Source organism: Antechinus flavipes, chromosome 6 (genome assembly GCF_016432865.1).
Source record: "Antechinus flavipes isolate AdamAnt ecotype Samford, QLD, Australia chromosome 6, AdamAnt_v2, whole genome shotgun sequence".
Classification (NCBI taxonomy): Eukaryota; Metazoa; Chordata; class Mammalia; order Dasyuromorphia; family Dasyuridae; genus Antechinus; species Antechinus flavipes.
This window is the reverse complement of record NC_067403.1, coordinates 40,781,315-40,800,345: the sequence shown is the minus strand read 5'-3', so window position 1 is coordinate 40,800,345 and position 19,031 is coordinate 40,781,315. Positions and strand designations below refer to the sequence as shown.

General features: G+C 34.4%; 1 protein-coding gene across 2 annotated transcripts in view; it reads right to left on the bottom strand.

The window, feature by feature from the left end:
* The window catches only part of THEGL (theg spermatid protein like), a 59,139-nt gene that overhangs the window by 21,360 nt on the left and 18,748 nt on the right, over window positions 1-19,031 (bottom strand). For both annotated transcript variants that reach the window (XM_051966255.1, XM_051966256.1), the window contains 2 exons: window positions 16,485-16,538; window positions 6,565-6,693 (listed from right to left, as the gene is read on the bottom strand). In XM_051966255.1, the coding sequence (XP_051822215.1) occupies window positions 6,565-6,693; window positions 16,485-16,538 (183 nt within the window). The remainder of the gene's footprint in view (window positions 1-6,564; window positions 6,694-16,484; window positions 16,539-19,031) is intronic.

The following is a 19,031-nucleotide window of genomic DNA, read 5'->3' as shown; positions in this document are numbered from 1 at the left end:
AAGTAATAAACATTTTGTATATCATATATATTGGAAGTTATATTTAAAATTGGGAAATATCAATGCTTATCCCTAATTCTAAAACTAAAATTTATCCCTAATTCTAAATTTTTCATCTATATAACTATTTCTGGATGGAGTAAAAATTTAAGAACCTTGCCTTGATTTTTATTAAATACTCAAATCTTTTTTCAAGACTATCCAACAAATATTTAAATTTCAAGAGGAAATTTTTTGATCTAATAAGGATTTGCTTATCTCTATTACTATTATTAATGAAAATAGCAATTTTTTTCTTTTTTTTTTTAAGCTCTCACACTCTTCACTGTTTGAACTGTGAGTTTTGGGGAAGAAAAAATCAGCATGTTTCAGAGTAATAAACATATGTTCTATGTTCCGATCCCATTTATATGAGAGAGACACAGAGAGACATGAGAGAGATGCAGAGACAGAGAGAGAGAGAGACAGAGAAAGAGCACACTATAATATAGTTTCTATCACTAGTGATATTTTTCCCAGTATATCACAGTCCCTCTCTCCATACCTACTCAATTACAGAAATTGCCATACTACATTTACTTCCAATTCCATCTTTGTCCTCTTCCGTCTTTTCCACTCAAAAGTGGGTGAGACAGACAGATCAGTTAATAGTGAAATTTTCAGTATGAACATTTACATCTAGGAAATTGGCAAATGCTACAAATCAGGGGTTTGATTTAGTGTTTTGCTGATTATCTTAGCTTAAGAAAATGATGGAGAAAATGATAATAATGTAGATTAAATTTAAAAGTGTGCCCTTCGACCTGTATGTGCCAAAATGTTTGTAGCAGCCCTGTTTGTAGTGGCTAGAAACTGGAAAGTGAATGGATGCCCATCAATTGGAGAATGGCTGGGTAAATTGTGGTATATGAATGTTATGGAATATTATTGTTCTGTAAGAAATGACCAGCAGGATGAATACAGAGAGAATTGGCAAGACTTACATGAACTGATGCTAAGTGAAATGAGCAGAACCAGGAGATCATTATATACCTCAACAACGATACTGTATGAGGATGTATTGTGATGGAAGTGGATCTCTTCAAAATAGAGATCTAACTCAGTTTCAATTGATCAAGGATGGACAGAAGCAGCTACACCCAAAAAAAGAACACTGGGAAACGAATGTGAACTATCTGCATTTTTGTTTTTCTTCCCGGGTTATTTTTACCTTCTGAATCCAATTCTCCCTGTGCAACAAGAGAACTGTTTGGTTCTGCACACATATATTGTATCGAGGACATACTATGACCTATTTAACATGTAAAGGACTGCTTGCCATCTCGGGGAGGGGGTGAAGAGAGGGAAGGGAAAAATCGGAACAGAAGTGAGTGCAAGGGATAATGTTGTAAAAAATTACCCTGGTATGGGTTCTGTCAATAAAAAGTTATTTTAAAAAAAAGTGTGCCCTTCAAAATGTGTGTATATATGTGTGTACAGGTATACATACACATACATGAAAGCAAGTTGTTAAACATTCATCAGCTCACTGTTGCATATGTGCTCCCTTTGCATCTCCAAAAGGATTTCTTCAAAATGTTTCTCCAAAATGTATATTTTTTCACTATAATCTACATTATTATCATTTTCTCCATGACTTGCTTCTCCCACCCACCAATCCTATGTACTGCTGCCTTTGCTAGGGAGGAGCTACTTACATCTGAGGGCAATAGTGAGGAAATGAGGCTGGCCAACTTCATACCCCTACTACTTAAGGAAGACAACCACCCAAGTATGACTCAAGCACTGAAGCATTTTCTTCTTGTAGAAATGAATTAAATACCAGATTCAAAGAGTTTAGAAGCAAACCAGAACTGAGGGACCACTGTATTTACTGACCCAGGTGTTTAGCCAGAATTCCCTGCTCCATCCTTACACTGTCATATTCACACAGACTGTGGCAGGTGAACTGCCACATCTTGCTCCCCCCTTAACCCAGTTATTCAAAAATGTCATTTGCAGCCACTTCTAGCATTCTATACTAAGCCAACTCAACCCTACCTTTTTACAATCCAGCTACTTCTTGATCTTCCAGATCAATGTAGACTTTGGAACCCAGTCTCTATTATTAAGCTTCCCTTCATTCTAGAACTTTTTATGTCATAATCTTTCCTTCTTCTGATGCTTAAAGAAACCTAGCTCCCTCCAAAAGCTATGGAATCCCTAGTCATCTTCTTCAGTTCAAGTCTCCTCCTCTTATGCTTCTGACCCAGTGGACAGAGGGGCCCCTCCTTTCCAGACCAATGATAATGATAATAATACTAAATAACATTTATATAGTACTTACTATGTGCCAGGCATTATGCTAGGCCCTTTAAATTTATTATTTCATTTGATCCTCAATTACTCTGAGAAACAGATAATTATTATTCTCATTTTACAGATGAGGACAATGAGGTGAACAAATTTAGTAACTTGCCCAGGATCACACATGGAATGTTTATGGGAAATAATGAAACAAGATTAGACAACAAATAGTTGCCTGCATATATTATGATTATGTAAAAATGTGTAAGTAAGCATTAGCAAAAATAATAATAAAGATTTGAAGTAATAAAAACAACAATTATATATGCGTCCTTTTACCTTTTATTTTTGTCCATTAAGTTCTTTAAAAAATTAAGTTCCTAATCTTTGAAAAAAAATGCACAAAATGTCTGAGAGTTGACAACCTTGTTGTGAAATACTTTAATGGAATAATCTGACAGAGGGAAAGGAATATTCATAGCCCTGAAGTAAGAATTAGCAAAATGTGCTCAGTAACAAGATCAACTTGGTTGAGGTAGAAGGTTTATATGGTAAAGACCAGTTTATTCATCAAGGAATGAGATTTGAGGTAATCAAGTGAGGGGCTGAGTGTGAAAGCCGGGCTACTTTAGGGAAGATGTTCAGTAGAGGACTTTGGGCAGCTTCACATCACCGGACTGGAACTAAGGTTCAAGTCCTAATTCTTGCCTGGACAATAGCCTCCTATAATTAGCCCCTCTGCCTCAATCTCTAATATATCACCTATCTAGCTGCCAAACTGATTTCCCTAAAGTACAGATTTGGTCATGTCATTCTCTTTTTTAGAAATTTATTTAGTGTTTTATTTTCCCCCAATTACATATGTGTAAAAACAAATTTTAACATTCATTTAAAAAATTTTAAGAGTTCCAAATTCTCTCCCTTCTCCCCTCCCCTCCCCACATTGAAAAGCAAGCAATTTGATATAGATTATACATGTGTGGTCATGCAAAACATATTTCCCTATTAGTCATGTTATAAAAGACTAAGATCATAGATCAAGGAAAACATCCAAACTTGAAAAAATAAAGTTTTTAAAAAGTATCCTTCATCTGTTTTCAGATACCCATCATTTCTTTCTTTGGGGATAGATAACATTTTTCATCATAAGTCCTTCAGAGTCCTGGATCATTGTCTTGCTGAGAATAGCTAAGTCGTTGGCAGCTGATCATCTTACAATATTAAAGATATTCTGTATTTATACATAGTACATTTCACTTTGTATCAGGAGTCTTTACAGGTTTTTCTGGGAGCATCCTGTTTATCATTTCTTATAATACAATAGTATTCCATCACAATCAACAACAAATAACACAATTTGTTCAGCCATTCTCCAGTTAGAGGTATCCCCTAAATTTTCAATTCTTTGTCACTGGAAAAGAGCTTCTATAAATACTTTTCTACATGTAGGACCTTTTCCCTGTTGTTCTTTATCTCTTTTTTTGGAAACAGACTCAAGTAAGAGTATATACAATATACTCAGAAAGTTGCATGGTTTTATAGCCCTTGGGACATAGCTCCAGATTGCTCTACAGAATGGTGGAACTGGTTCACAAATCCACCCCAATGCATTAATATCTCACTTTCCCCACATTCCCTCCAACATCTGACCATGTCATTCTCTTTCTCAATAAATCCCAGTGCTTACCTATTGCCTTGAAGACAAAATCCAAAATCCTCTTTGAAGCATTTAAAGTCCTATATAATCAGGTCCCAACCTTTCTTATTATACATTATCAGTCTCATGACAAACCATTTTATCGATTCCTTCTACAATCTAACCAAACTTTTCTTCTTACTCCTGGCACATGACACACCTCCAGGCTCAGTGCCTAGAATGCCTCTTCACTCCCACCTCTCAGAATCCCTTGTTTCCTTCAGTTGTGACTCAAGCATTCCTTTTCTATGGAGCCTTTTGTTGTTGTTTAATCATTTTCCAGTCATGTCTGATTTTTCCTGATCCCATTTAGGGTTTTCTTGACAAAGATATTGGAGTGGTTTTACCTTTCCTTCTCCAGCTCATTCTGCAGATGAGGAAATTGAGGTAAACAGGGTAAAGTGACTTGCCCAGAGTTACATAGTTATTAAGTACCTGAGATTGCATTTGAATTAAGAAGATATCTTCCTGATTCTAGCCCAGCAATCTATCCGCTATGTACCCAGGTATCCTTCCATTTCACATTATAACAATTTCATTTTATTATAGATATTTGTGTATAGATTTAGTGCAATACCAATCAAATTATTGAGAGTATATTTTATGAATCCAGACAAAATAAGAACAAAATTTATCTGAAATAATAAGAGATCAAGAATCTCAAGGGCTATAATGAAAGCATGTGGGCATGAAGGGAATCTAGCTTTAGCCCAATACTTTGTCATATAACAAAATAAACTCCAAATGAATACATGATCTATTTAAAGAGTCATATGATAAAAAAGTTAGAGGACAAAGAGAAGATACTATTCACAATTAGATAGAAAAATTTTTATTTATGCCAAGGATAGAGATGATTATGAAAGCTAAAATGGAGAATTTCATATATACATATGTATAATTGAAAAATCTGTTACAGGCAAATGCATTTATAATTAGAAGGAAAATAAAAATTATTGATAAAAGTCTTAATAGATGTAAATAGGACTAATGCAAACTTATAAAAATAAGAGTTTTTCTTCCAAGAAATAAAATATCAAAGGATATGAATGGGCAATCCTCAAATGAATATACCCAGAACTAGAGAAAAAAACTCTCCAAATTACTGATAAGAGAATCTACTTATATCTAATAGATTACAAAGATGACAGACAGAAAAAGTGATTTGTAGAAGTATTATGGGAAGAAAAACATACTAGTGCATTGTTGATAAAGCTGTAAATTGGTAGAAACCTTTCTGGAAAAAAATTTAGAATTCTATCCAACTATTCACTAAACTTTACACATTCTTTGATTCCAATATAACTTTTAAATTTGTGCCCCAAAAAAGCCTGAAGAAAGAATTGGAAAGGATTCATATATACAAGAAATCCTTTTAAAAGCACTTTCAGCTTTAACAAAGAACTGGAAATAAGACAGGTGTTCATCAATTACCATTCACAGGGGAGGCAAGTCAGCCTAGCTGAAGGAGCAAGGCACCCTGAGAGAGAGACAGGAAGCAGAATGAGCTTGGGAAGTCAAAGCATCATGCCTCATTACCATGACTGCCATCTCCCCTAAGAGCACAATGGAGACAGCTCAGTGCTTCCCAGACCAAAGCCTTAGGAGCAGCAAAATTTCTATGCCAGGTGCCAGAGGGAACATCCTAGGCAAACAAGACTGAGAAAGATACATCAGGACAACTCCTTTGAGTATTAGTCACATTTACTAAAGATCCAGAAAAGGAAAGTTCGTATTAACACAGTTTTGTCCAAGTTTTGCCTTGTCAAATTGTTCAGCATCAGAAACTTGTAATTTTATCAGTGAAAATGATATTGAAAGAAGAGGTCTTACCACTTGAACCATGGGTTTTCCTGTCTGACTTGTAGCTGGAACCTTCCATAGGTGCTCTCCCTCCCCTTAGGATGTGAGTTCCTTGAAAATAGGGGCTACCTAATTTTTCTATTTGTATCCTCCATTCAGCACAGTGCTTTGGTCATAATAAATGTAATATAAATATAATTTTTTTATTCCATCAATTAGAGGAAAAGGAGATTGGTTAATGGGCACAATAGAAATCCTAATAAAATATTTCAAAAACACAAGGAAAAAACACAGTAGAATAATTTTCTTGCTGCCTTCTTAAACTTAATACACTTCTTTAAAAAAAAATCACAATTTGTTCATGAGAGAATTTTGCACTTTTTATATAATCATTTCCCTGTTCTTTATCTTAGTATGTGCTTGTGGATTACTGTTTAATTCCACACCAAAAAAAAAAAATTGTATATGTTACATTCTTATGTCTCTCAAAAACATGACAATTACCCAAGTAAAAACTGAAAAAGCTAAGTCATGTTTCAGCCCCTTTTTTTCCTTACTCAACAAATATTAAAAACGTTTCCTTTTCTATATAGACAGCAATATTTTGGATCTAGTTGTAAAGAGGTCTGATGATATATAGTTAACTGGAGACAAACTACCACCCTCCTTAGGCTATTAAAACTAATCACCATTATCTACAGGTGGGGTCAGAAAAAAATTTCTCTGTTCATGCACCCTATGGTCTCTAAAGAAATATATTAACAGTACATAAACCAAACCTGTTAGGTACATGTAGTTTGGGAATTTTCTTAGGTTCTGCAAGTCGTTCGAGTCTTTTAGTTAGCTTCGCATTCAAAGTACCCAGAGTTAAAGGTTTGATAGTATCTTGGTTTCCCCAAATCAATTTTCTGTGAAAAGGAGAAAAACAAAAGGATATAATTTAATTAATTTAATACAAACATATAAATTATAAGGGAAGGCCTTGGAAATTATACCTGAATACCTCCATGGATGTTGATTTCCCCCCTTTCTTTAAAAGGTTTAAAAATAAGCATTTCACAAGTAAGTTGTTGAGAAAGATAACACTAAAAAGGTGAATTAAGGTTGAATTTGAACTAGATTCTTAAAATAGGACATGCCAAAAATAGTTACTTAGAATAACTGTTTTTGTTATCATATACTTTTTTTAGAAAGGATAATTCAAAGAAAAAAAAGGATAATTCACAACTCAAGCTCAAACCACACATAGAGACAGAATATTTATGTCTATTAAAAGTAACTGGTGAAAATAAAAATTAAGAAAAAATAAAATTAAAAAAAATATGTGAACAACAACTATTGGTTTTTTTAATTATTTGATTTTATTAAATGTGAAGAATTCTGAAACAGATGCTGAGCAAAGCTAGATTAGATGATCTCTAAGGTTACTTCCAACTTGAGGTAAGCGTTACATCATAAGATGTAACAATGAAACTAGAGATGACCAGAGAGAGGACTCTGAGTACAAATTGAGGTATAATTTTCCCACTTAATATTTCTTCCTTTTAAAAAAATAGAGTTAATATGGAAATATGTTCTGCATGATTCCCATGTATAATCTCTGTGTGTGTCTCTCTGTCTCTGTCTCTCTCTGTCTCTGTCTCTGTCTCTGTCTGTCTCTGTCTGTCTTTCTCTCTTTTGAGGCAGTTGGGGTTAAGTAACTTGTTACTTGGCCATTGAACTCAGGTTCTCCTGACTCCAGGGCAGGTATCTATCCACTGTGCCATCTAACTGCCTCTCACATGTATAATCCATAGATTCCTTGCCACCTTGGAGAGTGAAAGAGGCAGTGGAAGGGAGAAGAAAATTTGCATCTCAAAATTTTAAAAAGAAAAGATATTAAAAATAAATGTTCATTTTAGAAATTAAAAAAATTGAGACAAATATAAAATAGTAAAAAAAAAATTTTAACTGTTTTTAAGACCTACATAATCTAACTTAGAATTCATAATATACACTCATGAAGAAATAATAAAAACACAGTCAAATGATAACAAATGAAGACGATACTAAGTGGATGAAGAAAGGTTTTTTTTTTTTTTGGCTTAAATCAAGGAAAACTTCTTGGGATGAGTAAGTTTCAAGCCAGTTTTTAAAGGAGGAATTGACAAGAAAGGGAAGGAAGCATTCCATTTGGGATAATCTTGTATCACACAAAGGCGTGGGGGGAGGAATAAGCAGCCTTTTATTCTTTTCTTTGGGATAGAAAGTCATATAGAAATGTAATGAAATGTCATGTGGGATCATTGATTTAGATGGGACCTCTTTGGCTATCTAGAGAAGGAAGTAGAAATTCAGAGAGAAATTAACTAACTTGCTTAAAATCTTACAGGTAGTAACAGGCAGACTATAAACCTGAGTCCTCCGATCTGCAGACCGACCTCCTGCCATTGTACCATCCTGTCACTGGGTAGGGTAAGCTGGGAAGATCCTGAAGGGCTGTCAGAAGCTTGTGAATTTGATAACATAGCAATGCTTCCATTATGTTGCATTATCAGGACTAGGGAGTGACTTGGGGGAAAAAAAAGATGGTTAAAGAGTTATAAGACTGTGTATATCCTTTGACCCAGAAATACCACTTCTAAGTCTGTTTCCCAAAGTGAATAAGAAAAAAAAAAGAATATATATTCTAAAATATTTATATCAGCTCTCTTTGTAGTAGCAAAGAACTGGATTGAGAGGATACCCTCAACTGAGGTATCAACAAGTTGTGGTTTATGATTGTGATGAAATACTACTGTGCTGTAAGAAATGATGAGCAGATTGATTTTAGAAAGACATGGTAAGACTTGTATGAAATAATGGAGAGTGAAACGAGAACCAAGAGAATATTAGATAGAGGAATACTGTTTGAAGAATAGTATTTGTTTGAATAGTAATTTGAAGAATAACTGTGAATAAGCTATTCTGAGTATTATAAATATTCAAATCAACTACAAAGGGCCTATGAAGGAAGAGTCTATCTAAAAAAAAAAAAAAGAGCATCTACTTCTAGAGAAAAAAACTGATAAATAGAAGTATAGTATGGTTTTGAAGGAGACGGTCTGAAACTTAAAATGTAATTTAAAAAATAAATTCAATTTTTAAAAAGATTGATGAAGGTAATTACACCAATTTAAAAAAGAGTAGACTGGGGAAATGAGAAGGTAGAGGGACCAATTATGGGACTACTATGGTAGTTCTAATATAAAGTGATGAGTATTTGGACTATGGTAATGGATACTAAAATAGGAAAAGACCAGATCCAAGAGATATGGATAAGGGATTTTCATGACTGGTAATAGATTGAATTTGAGATCTCAGAAATAATGATTCAGAATTTACAAATCAAGAGGTCTGAGCATAAGGTAATGCTATTGGTATGAATATTGTATAAGATCATACAATCAATATTGATTGATATCTGAATATAAGAGAGCTAGACAAAACTTTAGAGATCAATCAAAAGCTGGGGTGGTTAAGAAGCTAAAGATCACAATTTTAAATAGTTTTTCAGGAATTACTGATAATTTAAATGGAGCAAGTGAAGATATTGACCTGGTGATAAAGTATAAGAAAACAGGCCTTGGAAGTTTGAAGTTACAATTTATAATAATCAATCTTTATTTATTGAATACCCACTAAGACCAAGACATCATCCTAAGTGATTGTAAGAGATACAAAGATTAAATGAGGTAAACATATTTAAAGCACTGCATCTATAAAAGTATTATTTAAGTGCTATGTGATAATGATAATTCAAGAAAGTACATTATCTGGGTCTTATACTGAACTTGCTTAGAATCAAATTAAGACAAGAATGAATAAATGAAAATATATCTGAATATTTTGTTTGATGTTTAAGCATGTTGATAGGAGTTCAAGGGAAAGAGAAATCTCTCTTATTTCAATAGTCGTCTTCAAAAAGGTGGTAGGATTTGAGCTGGATCTTGAAGGAATGGACAGGATTTAAGCTGCTGGGAAGGGGACAGTGTTTTTGAATGGGCATTATTTTAGGTAAATCAAAGTCTTCCTGGTCTTTCTGAGAATATAATTTTCATTCCTCCTCTTTTCTCACAGTTTCTTCTCTATCTCCTTAGATCAAGTCTATTTAAATTTTTCCCACTCATGACCCCTTTTTGCCTGAGAAATTTTTACACAACCCAGATATTTAAGTATATAAAATAGGCATACAAATCAAACATTTACTACTAATAAAGATATTTATTTTAAAATAATTCTTTTGTATACATATAATTTAACCATTTATTAAAGATGAAAGCAAAATTGCATACTAATGAGATGGATGTTCTTGTTTATTTTTACATAAACAATTAAATCTTGGTGGAATATTTGATACCACTCTTCTGGTTTTCCTTATACCTCTCTTTCTCATTCTCTCTTGCTGGCACTTCGTAAAGATCACATCATCTAGCCATAGAGTTCCAACATGGGCCCTTTTCTCTTCTCCCTCTATACTACTTCCCTTGGTGATCTCACCAGATTCCATGGATTTAAATCATTGCCCTTTATGCTGATGTTTCACAGATCAATCTATCTTGCCCTAACTTCTCTGCTGATCTCTAATCTTATATTTCCGACTGCATTTCAGCAATCACAAACTGGATATCCAATAGACATCTTAAACTAAATATGGCCAAAACAGAATTCATTGTCATCCCCCACACAACCCTCCTACCTTCCCCGCTACCATAGAAAACAACAGTATCCTCCCAGTTCCTCAAGTCATCCTCAATTCCTCACTATCTCTCACTCCCCATATCCAAGCTGTTGCCAAAACCTGGCAATTTTACCTCTGCAACATCTCTCCTATATACCCTCTCTCTTTTGTGACACTGCCCATCTTCAGCCCACATCTGAATGATGGCAATAACTGCTGCTGGGTTGACCTACCTCAAACCTCTCTCTACTTCAAACCATCCTTCATTCAGCCACCAAAGTGATTTTCCTAAAATGAAGGTGACTGTGAACTCCTCTTCTCAATAAACTCCAGTGGCTCTTTATCACCTCCAAGATCAAATATAAAATGTCCTGTTTGGAATTCAAAGTCCTTCATAACCTAGCTCCTTCCTCCTTCTGGTCTTCTTCAATCTTACTCCCTCCTCCTCGATTCAGTGACACTGCCTATGGTTCCCCTGACAAGACATTTCATCCTCAGCTCTGGGCATTTTCTCTGTCTTATTCCTGAAACACTGTTTCCTCTGAGTAACTCGCTGACTTCCACTTCCTCTGCTAAAATCTGTTCTTTTACTGTAAGCATTCCTCACCCCTCTTAATTAAATGCTTTCTCTCTGTTCATTCTTTCCTATTTATCCTGTATATAGCTTGCTTTGTATACATGTTGCATGTTGTCTCCTCAATAAGAATGTAAGCTCCATGAGAGGAGGTGGTGTTCTCTTCTTTTCTATAACATGATGGTTCTCTGGGAGCAGGTTTCTTGGGAAGGTTTCTGGAGGCAGCCTTCGTTTCAGTTCCAAGTAATAATCACCTCAAACGCAACCAGGGATTTAAGTACAGTCTTTTTATTGTCTCTTCCAAAATAGCCTGGTTAGTTTTCTTAGAGGCATATCTCCTTCCTTGGTTCCGAAAGTTGCTAGTCCTTTGCTTCTGCCTCTGCCAGCCTCAGCCTCTAGCTCAACTCCAACTCCTGGCAATCTTCCGAACTGAACTCACTTCACTAACTCAGCTCTTTTTATGCTCTTTTAGAGGTGTAAACTCAAAGGTTGAGTTTACCTCCTCCTCCGAGAGTGGGATTATGGGAGGTGTGTTCACAAAGTTACAAAGTTAACTTTGTGAATCTCCTGTACTTGTGAACTCCAATGTGTGAGCTCTAATGTGTAAACTCTCTTCAAGGTATGAGCTCTAATGTGTGAATTCTCCCAAAGGTGTGAACTCCAAGCACATAAGCACTGTTTCTATCAATTCCATTGAGTTAACACTAGGATTCTAACAAGGAGGAAGCATTTCTTGGCTCTATTTGCATCATCAGTACAGTGCCTGGCACATTGTAGGCACTTAATGAATGTTTATGAATTGGTTAACACTAGTCCTGTCTCCCGAGGCAACAGGTTGAGGTATTTGAGGCCCAAATCACCTAGCAGGAGGCTAGGAATTGAAAGGTTACCATGGAAGCCAGAAATAGGGCATTTACATCTGTCTGGTAGTCAGAAGTCAGAGCAAAGTATGGTGGGATGACTCCTGCTTTCATTGTAATTTTGTTGAGAGAGATGGAGGGAGGACCTTGAAGCACTTCTTTTAGAAGATCTTTGGATGCATCTATTCAGGATCAGAAAATGGGAGTGGTGGGGGAGGAGTGTTGAGAATTCAAATCTTATCAGGAATATTAGATAAACACATTGAAGTTTTTAAGGTTGATGTTTGTTTGCCTTCATTTTCATAGTCCCAGAGATTCTGTTTAATCTATATGAATAATGTTTTAGGTCATGTTGAGAAAGGGAAAAGAGATTAAGATCTTGCGGGAATGGGGGCTAGAGTAAGTCAATAAAATATGAATAATTTGTAGGAATTAACTATACCTTTAAACTTGATAAAGACCCAGAGTAGAGAAAAAGAGAAGGAAAAGTCTGAGGAAATACAGAAACAGAAAGGTAGATCATTTCCAGCCATGTACAATTACATAAGCTCAGAGTTTGGTATACTATCCATCCAGTAGGTTGCCCAGAAATAGAGCACTAGGTCCCATTGGCTCATGAGCAACTGAAGTAACTTGAGCTTGGAACACCAGCAACTTGTTGCTTTTGCAGAATTCACCCTCTGAGGAGTTACTCGGCCTATCCCTCCTTATACTGCCACTATAAGGAGGCTGCCCTGCATATGGGCACGTGCCCCTTACCATACTACTTTGGCTCATTCTCATGAGTTAACTTCACATGGTATGATCCATCGTTTGATAAATCCAAAAATAAAAGCTTTTGAAATGAGGACTCACTATTTGATGAAAACTGCTCTTAAACTAGAAAGCAATTTGGCAGAAATTAGGCACAGACTAATATCTCACACTGTATACCAAGATAAGGTCAAAATCAGAATATGATCTAAATGTAAAAGATGATTTCATAAGCAAATTAGGGGAGCATGAAAAATGTATGACAGATCTATATATATAATCATAATATAATCAATATTATATGATATGATTACATGAGAATAATATAACCAAAATTATATGAAATTTTAAAACTTTTGCATGAACAAAAGCTAATGCAGCCAAAATTAGAAGGAAAATGGAAAACTAAGAAAATAACTTGCCACAAGTTTCTCTGATATTTAATTTCTCAAATATATAGGAAAATGAGCCAAATTTACAAAAATAAAAGTCATTTCCCAGCTGATAAATGGTTAAAGAATACGAAGAGATGATTGGTTCAGAAGAAGAAGTTAAAGCTATCAATATGAATAAATGTTCTAAATCACTTCTGATTGGAGAGATGAAAACTGAAATAATTCTGAGATGTCATCATATTCCTATCACATTGTCTTAACATGACCAAAAAATGAAAAATAACAAATGTTGGAAGGGAAGTGGAAAAAATGGTTCATCAGTGCATTGTTGGTAGAGTTGTGAACTGATCCAATCATTCTGGAAAACAACTCGGAACTATGTCCAAAGGGCTGTACAATTGTACATATCCTTTCTTCTATAATGACACTCCCAACAAGTCTATATCTCAAAGAGATCAAAGAAAAGGGGAGGACCTATTTGTACAAAAGTATTTGTAGCAGCTCTTTTAGGGATAGCAACGAATTGCAAATTGAAGAGATACCCATCAAACGAGTAATGGCTGAACAAGTTGTGGTATGTGACTATAATGGAATACCATTGTGCTATCGGAATGACAAACAATTTGATCTCTGAAAAACCTTGGAAGACTTATATGAACTCCTGCAAAATGAACTGAGTAGAATTAGAACATTGTATACAGTAACAATAAGATTCTTAGCATGATGTTTGATATAGTAACAGTAAGATTCTTAGGATGATCAACTATGAAAGACTATTGATCGAGACAACAAATCTAGACAATTCCAAGTGAATCATGATGAAAAATTCTATCCCCAGAAAAAAAAAAACTGATGAACCCTGAAATCACATTGAAGCATATCTCTTTAAGCTTTCTTTATTTTCATGGTTTTATGTTTTCTTTTGCAACAGTGCTAATAGGGAAATAAGATGTGCATGTCTTCACATATATAATTGAAATCAAATAGCTTGCTTTCTCAAGAAGAGAGGGGAGATGGGAGGAAGGAAGAGAAGTTGGAACTCAAAAGAAAATTTTTTAATGATAAAATTTTTTTACATGTAATTGGAATTTATCTAATGAAATAGATAAAAATAATTTTAAAAAATTAAAGTTGGAATCTAAGAAACCAATGAACAGACTAGAAAATAGGGCATGAAACACCTTACATACCTTATCCTTACATACACCACACACACACACACACACACACACACACACACACACACACACTCAGCTCATAACAGAGAGCCAGGAATCTAGGACAGAATATTAAATATATTATCATATCTGGTTATTATTTCATATGTTACTGCTTTTATGGTTTTTTATTTTTGTCAGCCTGGATGGGTGAAGAATTAAATGCTATAAAGACAAAAGACATCAATAAACTATATTTTTTAAACCCCCTCTTTCTTTCTTTCTAAATCCTCAGACTCTTTGCTTTGTCTGGTTTGAGTGGGCCATCCTAGAAAACCAGCTTACATCTCCATCTATCAGCCTACAATTTTTTTTGTAAAAAAAAAAAAAAAAAAAAAAAAAGCCACCCTCTTTTATTCAGATAATTATCTGAAGGAATTAAATTCAACCTTAAGGTACTATCAACAGGGAAACTCTTCTTACTAAACCACTGCCAGATTTCCTAAGCAAAATTACCACACATAATAATGCTTCTATGTGATGGGTCCCAATCACAACATCCCTTGACTTTTTTGGTCCTGGCAAAGCTATGGGTGGAGACGGGCAGCAGAGAAGTGGAACCTGTGATCATGGGGTGATTCCACATAGAATAGCATCACTGGAATACTAACCAAGTGCATATCTTGCCAAAAGAGAAAAACTGTCCTAGCTAGAATTTTAAGTGTTAGAAAAAGTAATAAAATATCGAAATTTTCATGAATAGAAAAAATTAACTTTTCCTCCTTATATGCCTCATATATCATGAGTCTGTCACTCACTTGCTGTGTCAATATTATTACATTTTCCCCCTTCACCATGTCTTGGTCTTTGTTTATTAGCAGGAAATGATTCTATCTGCCAATTTTGAAACAATTATTATAAGAATTAATGAGGGACAGCTAGGTGACACCGTAGAGCACCAGCCCTAAAGTCAGGAGGATTGAGTTCAAATCTGGCCTCAGACACTTACCACTTCCTGGCTGTGTGACCTTGGGCAAGTCACTTAACCCCAATTGCCTCAGCCAAAAAAAAATAATAATAATAATAATAATGAGGTCCATCTGGATATAGCATATACTACATGTACACATATTTATGTGGTAAGTATGGGATAGAATATGTTATCTCTCCCAGAGGTAAGTATATAATATATTCATATATTCCCTCATATATTTGTTTACTTTCTTAATAACTTCTCTCCTATATACATATATATATATATATATATATATAACAAAGAAAATATTTTAAATATGAGAATAAAAGTAATACTTTTACCTTTCCTACAAAGAGTTACCTAGGGAGTAGGCAAGTACTCATTTTCAAATGTACAATTTTAAAAATCTAGCCTCCCTTTTGTAGTAGAAAAATTGGAAATAAAGACCCATCAATTGAGAAATACTTAAGCTGTAGTACACACATTTAAATGATTATTACTTATTACTGTGCTGCAAGAAACAATGAATATGATAGATACTGAGAAGAATGGAAAAGCAAACTGGAGCAAAGTGAAGTAAATAAAATCAGGAAAATAATGTACACAACAATTATGACAATGTACATGTACAAGAAAACAAACAAACCCAGGCACTATGCAATGTTAAAGACTGAATTTGGCTTCAGGGATGAGATACGAGATAAAATCTCCATCCCTTTTTTGAAAACAGTGGATATGGACTACTAATATATAATGTTGAAATTTATTGAGGTTTTAAGTTATTTTGCTAAATTGTTTTTCTCTCTTTTTTATTCTTTGTTATAAAAGATGGCTCTCCAGAAGCAGGAGGAAAAAGAAGTATATTGGAGAATGTAGATCTTACAAAGATAAAGAATATCTTTTTTAAAAATCCAGTCTACTGATAATTTATAAAGGGAAAAAGGCACAGCTATTGAGTTAAGATTGCAGGGGCTAGGTAGGCACAGAAATATGGTGTTGAAGAAATACATTCTTTTGATAGCATAGAGGCAAGAGGCATAGGCAAAAACCAAAATCGAAGTTATGAAATCCAAGAGGAGTGTGGTAAAAGCCCCAGAGGATGAGTCGGTTGAATATGGATGAGTTTAATGGACTGAAGATACCAATTTAAGTTTAGAGAAGTCAGGTGAGGAAAGAGGAAGATGGACAGTACATTAGTAATAGGGAAGTTAATGGGCCAGTAAGAAAGGATTTGTCTTTATAAGCAATAGAAACAAATTTCATGAACAAGATTATATAACCTTACCTATCTGGTGACCGCCATACTTTTTTAGGTCTTGCAAGATCTCTTGGTTGATATCTGGAAAATTAAAAAAAAAAATCTGATTAATGTATATATATATATACAAATAAATTTATTTTATTTTTTCAATTCACAAAAAACTTTATCTCTCTTTTAAATCCCCCCAAATAAAAAAAGAAAAACAAAACCTTTGTAGAATATATACATAGTAAACATGTACTACATATATGTATATATCTATATCAATATGTATGTGTGTTCATTTATGTGTGTATGTACAAAATGCACATATATATGCATATATATAGATAGATAGATGTATATAATTCTGCACCCTGAGTCCTCTCTTGTTAGGAAATGGATAGCAGTTTTATCTTTGATCCCCTGGAATTATGTTTGGGCATTACATTGAACAGAGTCCTTTAAGTCCTTTATTGTTTGTCTTTACAATGTTATTATTGCAATAAATTTTTCTCCTGGCTCTGCTCAGTTTATCCTATATCAGTTCATACAAGTCAGACTAGATTTTTTTCATTGTTTCTTATAGTATAAGAGTATTCCATATTATTGTTCTGTAAGAAATGACCACCAGGATGAATACAGAGAGGACTGGCGAAATTTACATGAACAGATGCTAAGTGAAATGAGCAGAACCAGGAGATCTTTATATAGCTCAACAACGATACTGTATGAGGATGAATTCTGATGGAAGTGGATCTCTTCGATAAAGAGAGCTAATTCAGTTTCAATTGATCAAGGATAAACAGAAGCAGCTATACCCAAAGAAAGAACACTGGGAAATGAATATAAACTGCTTCATTTTTGTCTTTCTTCCCAGTTATTTATACCTTTTGAATCCAATTCTCCCTGTGCAACAAGAGAACTGTTCGGTTCTGCACACATATATTGTATCTAGGATATACTGTAACCTATTTAACATGTAAAAGACTGCTTGCCATCTGGGGGAGGGGGTGGAGGGAGGGAGGGGAAAAATCGGAACAGAAGTGAGTGCAAGGGATAATGTTGTAAAAAATTACCCTGGTATGGGTTCTGTCAATAAAAAGTTATTTTTTAAAAAAAGAGTATTCCATTTCATTCATATACCATAATTTGCTCAAATATTTCCTAATTGAGGGAAGATGCTTCCTCAGTTTCCAAGTGCTTTGCCACCACAAAAGAAGTATAAATAATACTGCAAATAAATTGGTTTGTGGAGATTACTTATAAAGGCTTAGTTGTATTGGATGAATTGTATGTAGTTCCCTAGTTCTGATAGCAAAAGATTTCAACAAATCCTTACCCAACATCTCACTAGTATGGGTCTGAGATCTCTACTAGTAGAGCTACGAATTGACTTAACAAAGCAGGGATATTATCTACAGAAGGCCCCAGTTAAAATGCATTTTTTTGTCTGTTGATATAAACCTTTCAGGCTTTCTCATTAGTGTAAGAAGATAGATTAAGTCAAATCAGAGAGAGTACATTTTAAATATCAAAGGAATAGTTGTAGGACATTTAAATTTCACCAGAGTGGGAGTAGAGAAACATGAATGACTCTGAGAAAAACTCTGAAGTGTGGAAAAATTATAATTTTAGAGGTGTAAGGATTCTTAAAGGTCATTTAATTCAATACCTTCATTTTTCAAATGAGGAACCTAGGTTCAGAGAGATCAAAGGACTTGCCATATGTAACAAAGGTACCCTCCATCCTGAAAAGCAGAGCCCTACTTTTATCAAAGAGTTAAAAGTCAAGAAATGGGCTAGAGAAATAAGCAAACAACAGAAAAAGATTCTGACCATAGAAAATGACTATGGTCATAGGAAAGATCAAAACACATAGATAAAAGAAGATAACAAAGTGAAAGTTCCCACATCCAAAGCCTCTAGGAAAAATATGAATTGGCCTCAAGCTATGGAAGAGCTCAAAAAGGATTCTGAAACTCAAGTAAAAGAGGTAGAGGAAAAATTAGAGAAATGAAAGTAACAAAAGAAAATGAAAAATGAGTCAACAGGTTGGCAAAAGAGACACAAAAAAGTGAAATTTGAAGCAAGTTTCTCTGATAAAGGCCTCAATTTTCAAACATATAAACAACTGAGCCAAATTTATAAAAAAGTCATTTACCCAATTGATAAATGACCAAAAAATGAATATTTTTTTCAGATGCAGTAATCAAAGCTATCGATAGCCATCTGAAAAAGAAATGCTCTAACTCACTTTTGATTGGAAAAATGCAAATTAAAACAATTATGAGGTATTACTTCATACTTATTAGTTAATAGGACAGAAGGGAAAAATGACAAATCATGGAAGGGTTGTGGGCAAAACGAGACATTAATGCACTGTTGGTGAAGCTGTGAACTGATTCAACCATTCTTTACAACAATTTAGAACTATGCTCAAAGGGCTATATAGAACCATGTATTATTTCCTTTGGTCTAGGAGGGCCACTACTAGGTCCAAAAAGAAATTTTTTAAAAAGGTAAAAGACCTACATGTCTGGAAATATTTATAGCAGCTCTTTTCTGGTAATAGGAATTTGGAAACTAAGT